At 33.0% G+C, this 14,975-nt stretch overlaps 4 protein-coding genes across 5 annotated transcripts; 2 read left to right on the forward strand and 2 right to left on the reverse strand.

The window, feature by feature from the left end:
• Positions 1 to 3,097: 3,097 nt before the first annotated feature.
• LOC118049676 (probable potassium transporter 13) lies at positions 3,098 to 4,471 on the reverse strand. Its single transcript, XM_035059738.1, has 3 exons — positions 4,261 to 4,471; positions 3,649 to 4,159; positions 3,098 to 3,494 (listed from the first exon to the last, which is right to left on the reverse strand). The coding sequence occupies exons 1-3, from the start codon at positions 4,469 to 4,471 to the stop codon at positions 3,098 to 3,100; spliced, it is 1,119 nt and encodes a 372-aa protein (XP_034915629.1).
• Positions 4,472 to 6,874: 2,403 nt separating this feature from the next.
• On the forward strand, positions 6,875 to 7,824 carry LOC118049672 (pectinesterase inhibitor). The gene has a single exon (XM_035059733.2). The coding sequence runs from the start codon at positions 6,950 to 6,952 to the stop codon at positions 7,490 to 7,492; it is 543 nt and encodes a 180-aa protein (XP_034915624.1). The 5' UTR covers positions 6,875 to 6,949; the 3' UTR covers positions 7,493 to 7,824.
• A 112-nt stretch (positions 7,825 to 7,936) lies between these two features.
• Positions 7,937 to 9,630, reverse strand: LOC118049715 (uncharacterized). The gene has a single exon (XM_035059796.2). It carries the CDS (start codon positions 9,529 to 9,531, stop codon positions 8,185 to 8,187), a length of 1,347 nt encoding a protein of 448 aa, XP_034915687.1. The 5' UTR covers positions 9,532 to 9,630; the 3' UTR covers positions 7,937 to 8,184.
• A 335-nt stretch (positions 9,631 to 9,965) lies between these two features.
• LOC118049664 (style cell-cycle inhibitor 1-A) lies at positions 9,966 to 12,680 on the forward strand. Of its 2 annotated transcripts, none has more exons than XM_035059722.2 (4): positions 9,966 to 10,305; positions 10,765 to 10,878; positions 10,980 to 11,035; positions 12,286 to 12,680. In XM_035059722.2, exons 1-4 carry the CDS (start codon positions 10,236 to 10,238, stop codon positions 12,517 to 12,519), a joined length of 474 nt encoding a protein of 157 aa, XP_034915613.1. In that variant the 5' UTR covers positions 9,966 to 10,235; the 3' UTR covers positions 12,520 to 12,680. The 2 variants fall into 2 exon arrangements, with proteins under 2 accessions (XP_034915613.1, XP_034915614.1); XM_035059723.2 differs by lacking the exon at positions 9,966 to 10,305 and adding an exon at positions 10,336 to 10,666.
• The last annotated feature ends 2,295 nt before the right edge of the window (positions 12,681 to 14,975 follow it).

The following is a 14,975-nucleotide window of genomic DNA, read 5'->3' on the forward strand; positions in this document are numbered from 1 at the left end:
ATTAAAAACAAACAAAAAAAGTATGCATGCACATGTAAAAATCATTAATCAACTAAAATGACACAAAAATCAACGGCCTAAGGTAAAGTTCATTTGAAGAATATCAACCCATAAATGTTAGCAAACCCAAAAACCCAACAACAAGGCCTAAACCTAGAAAAATGCAATAAAACCAAGAAAAAAAACACTAAAGCATATTCATGCAAGTCACATACACTTATGTCTACATACTTAAACCTTCAACAACAACAATAAACGTGTAAATATTAAAATGCATAGGAATCCAAGTCGATAATCTATTGTCAACATATAAACATGCACCTATATTTTTCTTATCAATCTAATAGCTCATTTAACATCACAAGCAATATCAAAATGACCTATATGAACTTCTAAAATTTAAAAAAAAAAAAAAAAAAACTAGAATGGCCAGCCAATTAACAACAAAGCAATTAATCATATAACAAACTTGTATTTAAAGTAACTTGAACATATATGGAAAAAAGATTTTAAACATAGTCAAATAAAATCAAAAGCATAATGAACAATGCTTGAATGAAAGGTTTAAAGCTTAAAATGCAGAAGGAAAGGGGATTCTTAATGAGTTCTACTCCTCCAACAAGTTGAATAACTTACCTTTAAGAGATGATCTCAACTGGTTTTTGCCTTTTTTGTTTAATTTGCACATGTTCCAATAACCTCTTCCAATCAAGTTTTCCTTTTTATTTTATAGTCTCTTTTTTTTTTTATTAACACATAATCTTTGTCACCTCTACTTCAATTCTATTCTAAGTATTCTATTGATTTCTATGTATTTCCTTTATTTTTTTCTCCATGGTTTTTTTATTTCCCGGATCCCCGTTTTTCCTTTGTGATTTCTTCTCCTTTTATAGCCCTAAAAGGTGGTTATGAAACCATTTATGAGTTTGAAGGTGGTTATTCAAAATTAGGTCATAGAAAATTATTTTTCATTTTTTGCCTCTGATATGTTAGGAGACCATTATACTCTTGTCTTCTTAGAACATCTCTAATGAAAAATGCTATTTTGAAGAGCTAAATTGATAAAATAGTATTTTGAAAAGTATAAATATGGCTTCTTCTTTTTTTTTACCATATCTACTCCACTGAAAAAATGTTATTTGAAGAGCCAATTATATTGGAGTGGAAGAAACAAGTGTTTTATTATTTCTTAATAAGTTTGATGTTATTTTTTTCCACATTGCTATATTTAATTGGTTTATTTTTTTAGTGGTCTCACTTTGTTGGTTTTGGCTCTTTTAAGAGATATATAGGAATAGCATTTATGGAAGAGAAAAGACATTTTAGCATTTTATTTAGCACTTCTTTTGAAGTGTGTAGGATAAACATAAAAGAGCCAAAATAATATTTTTTTTTTTAATATTTAGCTTTCCATTTAGCACACTCGTTGGAGATGCTCTTATGTTCTCATTATCCTTAGATGTCTAACAACTCATGAAATTTCTACAAAAAGTTGGCAACCTCATAATTAAGACTTAGTCGGAAATGGCTAATTGGAGAAGCACTTTTCATGAATTAATTATGGCAAATGAGATATCATCAAAGCTAAATAAATCATAGACCTTGTAGAGGGGGTCTTCAACCAAGTTCAAACCATGCTTGACTTGGTAGCATGTAGCTTTTCCACCATCAATCTAAAGTTAAGTGCAACACTGCTAAATTTATTGAATCAAACAAGGTTGCCTTAGGATAAAAAATTGAGGACTTCCATGTAGCAAATGGGGAATAAACATCAAACAAGAGTGACATAACCTTGTAGAAGGGCATCTTCTATGTCTAATGGTGGTGGTTGGAATCTCTAAAGTGTTTAGAGATGTCATGTTCATTCATCTGAATGTGACATCTTGATCAGCCTTCTCAACTAAAGAGATAATAAAATAGGGATAGATGATGTGCCACTCGGTTTCTTAGTTAAAAATGAGTGATATGTCGTCTGCTTAAACCCTAAAAAATTATCCAATAAAATTTTATTTTGTCTGTAATATTTAGTGGCAAACTCTTATGATTTTCAATCTGTCGCTGAATCCATTTGTTAGTTTCAATGGCATGGTCCTATATTTTGTTTTTCTTATTCTTTAGAACTTTCTAAAAGATTTAATTTGTCAGTGATTCCATCTATAAGTCTCATGTGACATGATCTTGTAATTTTTTTTAACTCACCAGAACTTTCCGATGGACTTAATCCATCGGTAACTGTATTAGTACTTAATAAATCATTTGTAATTCTAAAAATTAGGGTTTTTTAATTATAATTTTAATAAATTCCAATTTTGTCTGTGTTGTTTCAATTTAAGCTAAAACATCATTAATCAAGACAAAACTAATTAATTTTATACAATTAAATCCCTGGCAAAAATCAATTGAAATTCCTCAAAGCTGACATCTTTTTCAAAATAGCCCTTGTTTTTCAATTTGTTCAATAGAGTTCAGTGGGTGCTTTAGTATCACCTTGATAAACATGGCGGCCCCTAAACCTCCTGATGTTTATATTTCTAGTAAAGCTGCTGCTGGATCAACAACAAAAATTCGTTTCCAATAACTATTTTTAGCTGACAGGTTCAACCTGAAGTACCTTCTATTCTTTTCCCCTTTGTACGACTAGATGGCATCCTCAGCCCAGGTCCTTCACCGGGATCAAGTCTTTATCTGCAGTCCTGTTAAAAACGATGATTAATGAGAATTCCACTTCTCGTAGGCAGCCTGCAATTTGTACTCTAAAGAACTTCTGAAATATCATCAGGAGTTCAAGTCTCATATTGACCACCTCTTGAATATGCATATTTTTCTCTGAAAAAAAAAAAAAAAAAAAAAAAAACCCAATCTGCATGCTGTATACATGTCATTCTTTTCTTTTTCTTTGCTCTGTTTTTTTCCCCATTCCGCAAACATATAAAACGTTGCTGCCACATCTTCTTTAATGTTCAACCTGCTATACCATTTGTTACAAGTGCCTCCCTCCACCCTCTGAAACTGGCTACAACTAGTGAAAATAAAGCATGAATTGGAAATCCAGACCTGCTTCTGCTTAAACACTTCCAATCAGTTCATTTATTATCATTTATACACGATAAACCATACCAACTTCAATCAATGCAGAGTGTGGGATCCCAAGTGAGGTTGCAGGGCACCGACTATTGCGTCTAAGGAATCCATAGACATAGTTAATCACAAGCTTCTTCAGAATACATGATGCCTCTCTAGCTATAACACTAGTATGTCCCATCATGTAAGTCACACCAGCTTCCTTTGCCTCCATGAGTTCATTTACATCTTCACCTGCTTCCTGCAGACATTGTAACCGCAGCTCTTTTCTTCTCTGTGTTTTTGCACCAGGCAATGACTGCTCTAGTATTACCATTTCCTTGCTATTTAATTCACATTTCAAGAACTCTGTTATCTTTTCAATCAGTTGGGTTTCAAATTCATAGTTGTCTCCGATGTCCTTGTATCCATACCTAACAAAAGTTAAGGAGAAAAGAGTCAAGAACTTGCAATCATACGACTTTTAAAGCTTAAGAACTTCGATTATAAGTTGATAACAACGATAATATTAATGATTTGGTATTTTCATCAGAAGAGAAAAATTCAGAGAAAGTGGACAAAACTTACCGCACAATGCACCGGAATAGAGAGACATCTGGCGGACCAATCCTTGAAACATGGAAACGATCAATGACTGGAACTTTTGGGATCATCAAAGAGTGAACGGTTACAAAGATAAGAATCTGATGGAATGCAGGAAAGTTGGTGACAAAATGTGCGAACATTGGTGGGACAGCAGAGGTGACATGGGAGCACACTAGGCAAATTTCAGGAACCCTTGTTGTTCCCAGGCTCAAAAGGCTGTCCAAACTAACCTTGTTCTCCAGCTCAAATGCCTGCCTTTTCGATTCCCCATAATGCCATACTGACATCAGAGACACAACTACTGCAGAAACAACAAGGGGAAACCAGCCTCCTTTGTGTACTTGTGCAAGGCATGCACCGAAATAGGACAACTCCACAAATCCGAAAATTGCTACAAAAAGGAATGCCAGAAAAACATCTCGCTTCCACACAGTACAAATGATTAAAAACATCAACAAAGTTGTGACAAACATCACTGTGATTACAGCTAGACCTGCGGATACAATTATAGCATCAAATAGCTTATTTACAACACGGATATGAACACGAACAGCAAGGCAATGCAGGTGCTCGAGAGAATGAGGTAACACAAACCATATGCATTGCCAATAGTAGCAGTGTCTCTAAATCCAACAACAACAGCAAGGCATAGAAGCATCAATACCCAATTCACCTCCGGTATGTAGATCTGTCCATGAATGTTATTTGATGTGTGCACTATCTTTACTCGCGGGAAGCAATTAAACGCCCTACACTGACTAATAATAGAGAAAGTGGCTGATATTATTGCTTGGCTTCCCACCATCGTTGCAAGAGTGGCGATGACAAATACTGGCCAAAATATGATATCTGAAAGCATAGGAAAACCAGACAAATGAAACATAAGGAGAAGATGAAGAGATGGGGTGTCCGAAATCCATGTACGTGCATGTGATTGGTATCTAGAAATTCAAAAGGCACACACAAAATTACAGTTCAGATATAAGAAGTTGGTCAACTACATCATTGCGAAGACAACCTTGTAAGAATTACCCTTGTAAAGTTTCAAAAATATCCCATGATTTCATCGTGTTTTTCATCTTAGTCTTAAATAATTTTAACTTTGTCCCTTATTGACCTTAAAGCTTTCTTCAATTTTATCTATGTTTTCAACTGCATTTGGTCCCTTATTTTACAGGCTTTTTACAAAAAAGTTATTAGTTATAAATTTCTTCAATTTAACCTTTAATTGACTCTCTTTATTTTGATTTTCTTGTAATTTTATCCTTGATTTCAACCTGACTTTGTAAAAGTTAAATTTGATCATCTATATTTTCAATCTTCTCAATTAAGTCCTAATTAGGATTCAAAACTTGATTTTTCACCAATTAAGTCCATAATAAAATAAATTTGACCCATTAAGAATATAATTAAGTCATTACATCTAATTAAATCTTTTGATTTGACCCAAAGTAATTCTGAAACATAATTAAGCCTTTTAATTAAGTCCATGATTAAATCAAATTGGCCTATTAAAAATCTAATTAAGTTATTAGACTTAATTTTTATTCAAATTTGTCCAATAATTACTTAATTTAATCTTGAATCTGTATTATTTTTTTTTTATCTTGGGTACAATTGGGCTCTCAAATTTATCCAAAACAAGGTTCCTATAAGCATTCACTCTTAAGAGAAAAAAAGATAATTTAGGGGGGTGATGTTGAAATTTTTTTTATTTTTACATAAGAAAAATAAAATAGTTTGTTTTTGCTTTCTATTATTTTTATTAAAGAATCAACCATACAATAATCTTGTCTTTTAAAAGTTGAGACTTTGTTATTTTCATAACACACAAACACACACACACACACACACACATATATATGACATTATTTTTCAAATGTAAATCATGTAAATACTTTTTTTAACATATGTTTGTAAATTTGTCAATATATGAGAATGCTTGTTTAGAAATTTCTAAGTCTTGTGATACATTTTTCCTTGTTTTTTTTTTAATGGACTTGGAATAGGTCAACGTGACCCCATAAGATTTATTGAATGTGAGTGATGGCTTTCAAATCCTTTGAGGATATAATTGAATACAAAAAGCTAAAACTGAATTAAACATTATCGTTTTCGAGTTCCAATGTTTATATTTTAAAAAGTGAGAATTAGATTCTATTATTGTTAGATTTAGGTTCCAAATCACTATTTTAAGTTTTTATAGTCTTTTGACATCAATAATAAAATACACTTATCATTTTAATCAAACATTTAGCATGTAACTATAATAGATATTTTTTTATCATTGAAAAGAAGCTTGAAACAACTTATCTTATGAATGATATTTTATAGTAATTTTTATATTGTTTTTAATATAATTAACCCCTTATTGAAAAATAAATTAAGGTTTTTTAATTAACATAAAATTAAGCAACGATTTCTTTTTCAATCTTACTTGTATCAATCTTAATCAACTCATTGAGATGGTCCCTCTACAATGAAAATGTCAAGAGTCACAAAACCTGAAATTCTAAAGAAGCTAGTGCTTGTCTTTTTAACCAATGATAGCTCGCGAACCACCAATTATGGGCTGCAACTTGCATCTCCTCAGGAGCAAAAGAGAAACAGAAAAATTGTAAGCTTGTCTTTTTGTTCCATAAAAGCATTTGAAAGAGAAGTGTAACCGCAATTTATTTTCAACCTATACATTGCAAATTTGTCAATTAATGAATGATTATCTTTTAAACTATTTTTTGTATTAAAATATATTAAAATAATATTTTTTTATTTTTAAAAATTTATAAGCTTATCTTTTTTGTTCCATCAAAAGATTTGAAAGAGAAGTGTAACTGCAATTCATGTCCACCCTATAAAGTGCCAATTTGTCAATTAATGACTCCACCTTGAGCGTTTCTCTAACAAGTAAAAAGCATTTTCTTCCCACTCAAATAATGGAGTCCACTCAGTAATTTTGATCCCACACACCATCTTGGTTCCCATACTAAATAATAAAAAAAAAATTAATTATTATTTTTTCTATTTTAGCTCTTTTATTTTTGAAAAATGATCAATCAAGTATTTTGGTTTTAAAAATAACCTTCTCAAACATAGATGGGCTGGATCTCAAAATAAAATATTCTTAAATGTACACAAACTCAAGTAGAAATTTTGACGAAATAAAAACACCAAATTTGTGATTATTTGGTTCTGAAACTACCCTTCTCAAAACATTTCTTAGTATATATATATCACGAGAGAAACATGCACTAAACCACAAGAATCGTTGGTTCATTTTGAAACAATGGCTTCTTTCTTTCATCGTGTCCTTTTTCTTGTTCTTCTTGCAGCCCTTTCCCCCGTCTTGATTGGCACCCACAACCTTGTTAAAGCTGATGATAACTTAATCAAGCTACAATGTCGTCATGCAGAAACACCAACACTATGCATCCAATGCCTAAAATCTGACCCCAGAGCCCCACATGCTGACAAGGTAGGAATTGCTACCATTGTCATAAACTGTCTAAGCAGTCATTGGAAGACCTTGGCATCCAACATGACAAAGCTAGCCTCTAAGGAAGAAGACAAGAAGCTGAAATCTGCTTGTCAAAGTTGTATCAAAGGTTATGTGAAAGCAAACAAGAATCTTTTGAAGGCTGTTTCTTTGTTAAAGATTGGTGATTATGACAAGGCTAATTCCGGTGTTAAGACAGCACTTGCATATGAGCTCTTTTGCAGGGAAACCCTTGAGGAATCCAAATCGAAACTTCCTAGTCTTGTTGTTTATGAGATGAGGGTTTATGAAGCACTTTCTGAGGCTGCTCTCAGGATTGTTGATAGGTTCTAAGTTTTAAAATGAAATGAATACGGGGGTTTTTACTACATACATGATGTATTCACTCTCTCATCAGCTATATGATGTGCACCACTACTATTATATCATGTTCATCCCTGTAATTGAGATGAAAGGGGAAATAAAATTAAATCTTTTCTATGGTTAGGTGATTTTTATTTTGCTTTTTTGAAATCAATAGGCTAGTCTGAATCCTTTTGACAGAGCTGTCTTAAATAAGCTGTCATGATAAAAATCATACAATCAGTCGTGAACAAAACAAGAGACATGTAGTTTTGGAATTACTCAAAACTATCATGTTTTATCCAGAAATGATAATGTTTGGAATTTTCTCTAGCAAATCGAGTTTCTTCCATTTATTTTCATTATGAAGGTGCTTGGGGAAGAGATACAGGAACAAAAGCTTTCGTGAGCTTTCAACTTCTTTGGTGAAATAAATGTACTAATTCAGTTTGTATTTCTTGTTTTTTTACAAGCATCTACAACGTCACAAAAATAATATCAGTGCCCATAAGGTCAAAAAGATGATATTTGTGCTCTATATATATAGAGCAGAAATATGATGTAAATGCAAGGAGTCCAAAAGCCCTCGGTGTTAAATCAAATGTAACAAAAACTACAATGTTAATAGATCTATTAACTTTTAGTTTGCCACAATGATCAAAGCAGCATCAACTATTCAAAGCCTACTTCACCTTCACACCTTGATGCCCTTCAAAGAGTCCTAGCAGTTGTTTTATTGCAGGACTGTCGTTGCCGGGTAGTAGATCTTTCAGAAAGGTTCTCGTGACAGCATCTGCATAGAATCCTCTATCAGCCATTTCATGGATAAGTTGCCCTACTTTTGATGTATCCTTGTGTTGGAGACATCCTTGGAGAAGGACATTATAAGAGCAACTTCCTGGCATGCAGCCATCCTCTTCCATTTTTCTAAAAAGTCTCTGTGCTTCAATTAGTGATCCTTCTCTGCAAAGCCCATCTACTAATGCAGTGTAGGTATGAACATCAGGCTTAAGCCCTTCAACAATGAGTCGAGAAAGTAGTTCCTTTGCTTCTTTAACCTTTCTGGACTTGCACATTCCATTAATTAAGATGGTGTAGACTACCAGGTCAGGCTTCACAAGACGCCTTTGCATCTCTTGAAATAGCACCAGCATCTCATCAAGATTCCCCTGTTTACAGAACCCATCAAGCAAAGTAGAGTAAGCTAATATATCAGGAGAAAGGCCACAAACAAACATCTTCCTGAAAAGCACTTGTGCATCCCGAGGTCTCAAAGCTTGACACAAGGCCTTTATCAGAGTATTATAAGTAACCGCATTAGGCAACACACCTCTATGAGACATTTCATCAAAAAGTTCCATAGCCTCATCTATTTTTTCAACCTTGCAGTAGCCATTGATGAAGATACTGTAACTATAAACATCAGGTTTAAGACCTTTACTCGCCATCAAATGAAATATTTTTCTAACCTGATCGATTTTCCCTTGCGAACAATATCCACGCATTAGCGAATTGCAAGTAACAACATCTGGAACACAACCTACAAGTCCCATTTCCTTAAGCAACCCAGCAGCAACCTCGGTTTTTCCAATCCTACAGACCCCATCTATCAAGGTAGTAAATATTACAACATCAGGCTTAAAACCACGTTTAAGGGTCTTTCCAAAAACAGAGAACCCATAATCCACATGATGTAAGAAGCAGAAGCAATTAATCAAAATGCTAAGAGTACAGATATTGTATTTGATTCCTCTAAATTCCATTTCTTTGAACAAAGAAACAGCTGTCTCATATTTTTTCATCCTCACAACTGAAGATAATAACCGATTAAACTCGATAATAGGAGGCTGATGATTCCTATCAAGCATGCGATTAAATGAAGCTAAAGCATTATCAAGGTTACCAAAGTAGCCCTTCCTACGGCTGCTACTGAAAGAAGAGAAGAAGCCCCTACCCATTTGGCGTTGAAGATGAGATTTTGAATCTTTTGTGGGAAAAAGACTTGCTCGAGTCATGTTCCCCGCCGTCATCTTTATTTGCTCTACGAAACCTCTCTGTTTTTTCCCTTGATTCAGACGAAGGATTTGCAAGTGAAGAACACAGCAGAGCGGACCAGACTGGACCACAGGTGCGGAAGGAAACATCTTATTTTCCTTTGTGGTCCTCGATTTAGGATACAAGATTCCAAATAGTCCTTTTTACAAAAAAATAAAATAAAATTAGATGGGTTAGGTTTTCATGTCACATTTGACCAAGTTAATTTTTTTTTACAAAAAAAATTGATTTATTTCTATTAGGTTGATTGGAATGGAAAACAAATTGTTGTGGTTGTGGATATATTTTCCCATTGAGACGCTTCACTCTTTCTTCAGATCAAAAGCAGTTTTTGAAAATACAGTTAAAATCGTGTTTTAAAAAAAAAAAAAAAAATTAAAAAAATTATTTTTATATAAATACTTTAAGCTACAAGGCTCGAACTCAAAAAAAATAATCATATTTTTCAGATTTTGGCCTTTAATACTTGAGGGCTCCGAAAAGAATTTCAGAGTTTATCAAGTTCCGGCCAACACAAGAGTCCGGGCTCCTATCCATTTTGATCCGTAAAGAGCTTCTCAGTCGTCTTCTTACGTCGGATTATAAACTCGTGTTTTCAAGTTTCTCTTACAATTTTCAATCTCCTCTCGTTATGTGCTGCACGTAACTTTTCTCTCCTACGAAACTTTTTTCGCCGAAAATGGGAATCGACGGGAAGGGGAAGGAGAAGAAGAGCAGGAAGAGAGCCTCCTCTCTGTCTTCATCTGAAGGTTCTCATTTTTTTGGGGGGATTTTCTGTTTTTTTTTTTTTCTCGAGAAAATGAAAAGGAAAACGAATATTGAAAGCATCCTGAATTGATATAATATCTTTTCATTTTTGGGCTTCTTTTAAAATGAAAACCCACCTCAATTAAGCTATGAAGTTGCAGTAGGAACCCAAAAGTCCGGATTTTTATGTGCTATTGGTCTCAAATGTGAAAATTGTTTGCTTTCCTGCACTTTCTCAGCAACCAAACGGAGCCTTTTCTTGCCGGGATTTGAATTAAATGAAACAACCCACCACAATTATGTCAGTAGTTTTACCAGGAAAAAAATAATATGATTTTCTTATGGTCTTTAAGGTCTCAAACAGTAGGGATTTCTTCCTTCTCTCTTTTTTATCAGCAACCAAACAGAAGATGGGATTGTTATGTTGTGTTCTAAATTTGGCATTGATTGTGAATGTGTAGATGAAGGACGAAGAAGGAAAAGACGGAGAAGTGATGATGAAAGGAGAAATAGAAAGAGTGATAAGAAAGAGAAGAGAAAGGACAAGAAGTCTCATAGGCACCACTCTGACAAAGGTATACTTTTGTAGTTTCTTTGTGTTTTTTATGTATGTGAAGCATTAAGTACTACCAACGCTGCTGTTTTGCCTTCACATTGCTATTATTCATTGCCTCAGAGAAGAAGTCTAAGGATAAGCACAAAAGTAAACGACACAAAGGGGATCACCACTCGGTATGTTTTGTTAAGCATGTAATCTTGAAGCTAGCTTGATGTTTTCTTGTTTTGTGATTTGTGAATGTATTTGGGGTTTTGATTCTGCTGCTGCTGGTACTATGAATTTTTAACCTTGGTGTAATTAACCCTTCACTTTACCAACTCGCGCACCTAAACCTGAATGGAAGATTGTGTTTTGTTTATGAAGCTATAGATTGTGATTTTGAATAATTTCAGTTCTTATAATGGTAGGATATTCCGAGAAATAGATGTTTGGATAAAATAGAATTCACTTTTAGTCGATTTTGATAGTTTCTCTTTGTGCTGTAATAGTATCTGAGGCTTTGCAATGAGTAAGCTGAAGTACAAGCAACTCTAAATGGGGAGACCAGATGTGTAGGCGGTCATAAATAATGCTAGATGTGCTATTTGGTGATGTGATATCAGGTGACAGGAAAAAAAATCCGCTTGTTTGTTGCATTCATTATAAAGAAATCTTATTCTGCAATGATACTTTCAGTTACAGAGAGAAAGTCAATTACTGTTTTGGAAACTTGATTTTGCAAGTTGTATCCACCGCTTGCATGGCTATTGTCCTTGGGCTGGGGAAGAATTTTGATTGTACTCTGCAAACTTGAACATAATTCTTAATCTACACATCAATTATCGGGCCCTACACAGCAAAATGGAAGATAGTTCTAAATGCCCTTTGTTTCATGTAATGCATGGTGAAAAGCTCTCCCTATGTAATAGCTAAATGCAGTTTTCCTATTTCAATGGCGAAAGCACTAATTCTTTTGAAGTCGGGAGATTTTAGGGCCTGATTATATGTAAAATCTGTTCAAATTTTTACCTGGGTGCTGTTAATGGTGGTATAAGTAAATAGGCCATGGAAGCATCCTATTCCAAAAGTGGAAATAATTCCTAAATTCTATAAGTGGCTGGAACAGTTATTGCACGTCATTTGGTTGTCTTTGATGCAGATCATGCATGGAGTATTTTGCTAGGAAGAATTTGCTTAGATTGGAAGTTCTTGATTAGAGCAATCAAAAGTAGGAAATCTTTATGCCGTACACATCCTGTATCTTTATCATAGGTATACAAGTCGAAATTTGAAGTGCTGAAAGTTGACAAATTAGTGTGGAACTTTCAGGTGTTATATATTTGAATTTGAATGTGATGTTGGATGGTCAGCATCTATAGATTTATTTATAGTGTTTAAACATTATTTCACTAATGTCTTCTGCTGTTAATTTTTGTCCCTTCAGAAATCTGAGTTTCAAGAGCTGTCCAATGACGACTACTTCTCCAAGAATAATGAGTTCGCTACATGGCTAAAAGAGAAGAAGAGAATGTTTTTCTCTGATCTTTCATCTGAGTCTGCACGAGAATTGTTTTCAGTTTTTGTCAAGGACTGGAACTCTCAGAAGCTTGAATCTCGATATTATGAGGGCATTTCAAGTGCACCTCGCAGTGCCCATAACTGGGCATTCAAGCGTTAGAGAATAAAATAGCACCGGTGGTTTGCTTTGCTTTGCTTTGCTTTGTTTCTGTATGTCTTTGTATCCTGTTCTTCCGACACCGAAGAACACGTAACTTTTGAATCAACTTATGTTAGAATGTTGGCATTTTGGGCCATTCAATGAATTGCTTGTTGGGCGCACACACTTGCTTGATGTGTTTGATATATTTCAATTTTCAAGAATAGTCGTTATTCAACTCTAAGGAAAGCAGATACAAGGACTGTTACGAGTGAGTTGAATCAGTATCAGGGGAACTTTACCACTGAAAATACGCATTGTGTTCCGAGTGAGTTGCTACCTCGCCACAATATGTTGTAAATTGAGTCGAATGAACAAGGCAAGAGCCAAGAGTCCGAGAGGGTCTGTGTCCTCGGCCATGAAATAACGAAGCTCTTCACCAATTAAATATTCAGTGACGTGCACTATAATTAATTATACAAGGGAAAAGAAGAGGCTCCAAGATGAACCGTGGAAGTCCATAGCACTCAGATTCATCATCCACGTTACCAACACAATGATTTTCCTATATTTTTAAGAGTTTCTGCTGAACTACATCGGTGATTCGATATATATTAGTATATCACGGACTGGATAAAAAAAAATTAATGTATTTTTTAAAAAATAAAAAAAAATCTCAAACTTAAGTTATTGACTTCAATCAGTTAGTAATATAATTAAGAAAAGACATTGAAAATAAATAAAGAAAAAAATAGAATAATTAACTATAAAAATTGAGTCTCAATATCATACTTAGAAGAAAAATAAAGAAAAGTTTGTTGGAGACTCATAATCACTTCATCGTGGACACTGTTTCATTACAAAAAAAAAAACTCACTAAAATAATTTTAACATCCATGTGAAAGGCTACATGATAACACCAAAAAAAACCATATGCATCATAAGAGTAACAACCTGAAAGGTAAACTAGAGAAAACATATAAAATGAGCATCGTTAATATATTTAATCAATTAATTTAATTTAATTTTTAAACAAGATTTCTTTTTAAAAAAGCTAAATTTAATATAGAACAACAAATAAAAAGATCCAAGATAACTTAAGTTATTTTCAGAATTAGTCAAAAAAACCAATAGAAAGAAAATAAAAAAGAAATGGAATTTAATCTCCAATTAAATAAATATTAAAGGAATGAAACTAAAAAAATATAAGCTTAAAAAAAATCAAGCAAATCTTCTAAATTTGGGTTAATATTTCAAACTAACAACCCATGAAATTCTAGATACAGGGCTCAATTACCAACCAATTCAATGTTAAATGATAAAATTAAAAAAATATATATCAATTTAAAAAAATCACCAAAGTAAAAAAAAAATAGTAATTAAAAGAATGATGATTGAACAGAAAACAAAAATGGAGGATGAAGTGATAAAAAAATCAATTTTAAAAATTATCTCAAATAAAACAAATAAAAATCAAAAGAATTGGAACCAAATATAACAGATAAAAAAAAATTAAAAATCAGAGCTCAATATTCAATTAAATAAATGTTTAAGGATAACTAAAAAAACTTGAGTAGAAACAAAAGAAGAAAAACAAAACTAAGCAAACCTGAGTGAATCTTCTAAACCTGAGTTAATGTAACAACCCTTAAGACATATCCGCATTATATAATAAGTATATCTTATTGGATGAGTTAAATATATATATATATATATATATAGTAATGAGAACTCTAAAATAACTGACATATGAGATAGCCGGCCGGCAAACGGATATTATTGTGAAAAAGGTGTTTGACACCTTGATATCTTATTCAATAAATTCATTATTCCAAGTAATGACACATACATTAAATGTAATATGTTTTTAATTTCATATTAATATGAGTGGAACTAGTTACTTGGTAATGAAATCTAGTGCTTAACAATTGACGGTGGAACTAGTTATTCCCTAGTTAATGGGACTAATGTCTTGGTTAATAAGCTATCAAAAAAAATATTTACCTTGATTGATAGGACTAGTGCCCTAGTTAATATAAAATCAGAGAAACTAGTTACCCTAATTAATGGAACTAGTGCCCTAATAAATGAGTAATTAGAGAGACCAATTAATTTAGTAATGGAACAAATGTCTAGTTTGGGCTAGAGAGGATATTGGTATGTCCTTAATTTGTGCTAATTGTACTTATTAGTAAGGTTAAAGGTAAAATAAAAAATTTAAATGTTTTTTAATTGATGTGGTAAATATATAAAAAAAACAATAGCAAATAATCATTGTGTATAAAGGCAGATTGTATTTGATATTAAGTAAATTTTTAAGTATCTCACAGTATCGTGCCAAGTAGTAGGTCATGTTTTTTGTAGCAAGATGTATATGAGTTTGGTTGTGTTGACAGGTTAATGATCGGGCATTCAATTAGCCTTTCCAACAAAGTTTAACAAAAAAAAAAAAACAAAATTAATTGGAGCATGTCTTG

Source organism: Populus alba, chromosome 7, assembly GCF_005239225.2.
Source record: "Populus alba chromosome 7, ASM523922v2, whole genome shotgun sequence".
Lineage (NCBI taxonomy): Eukaryota > Viridiplantae > Streptophyta > Magnoliopsida > Malpighiales > Salicaceae > Populus > Populus alba.

Coding starts and splice junctions, on each gene's coding strand:
- LOC118049676 (XM_035059738.1), bottom strand. CDS start 4,471: ATGGTGGGAAGCCAAGCAATAATATCAGCCACTTTCTCTATTATTAGT. Junction 4,160..4,260: donor TACTATTGGCAATGCATATG/GTTTGTGTTACC, acceptor TTGTATCCGCAG/GTCTAGCTGTAATCACAGTG. Junction 3,495..3,648: donor CTATTCCGGTGCATTGTGCG/GTAAGTTTTGTC, acceptor AACTTTTGTTAG/GTATGGATACAAGGACATCG.
- LOC118049672 (XM_035059733.2), top strand. CDS start 6,950: ATGGCTTCTTTCTTTCATCGTGTCCTTTTTCTTGTTCTTCTTGCAGCC.
- LOC118049715 (XM_035059796.2), bottom strand. CDS start 9,531: ATGACGGCGGGGAACATGACTCGAGCAAGTCTTTTTCCCACAAAAGAT.
- LOC118049664 (XM_035059722.2), top strand. CDS start 10,236: ATGGGAATCGACGGGAAGGGGAAGGAGAAGAAGAGCAGGAAGAGAGCC. Junction 10,306..10,764: donor CTCTCTGTCTTCATCTGAAG/GTTCTCATTTTT, acceptor GTGAATGTGTAG/ATGAAGGACGAAGAAGGAAA. Junction 10,879..10,979: donor TAGGCACCACTCTGACAAAG/GTATACTTTTGT, acceptor TCATTGCCTCAG/AGAAGAAGTCTAAGGATAAG.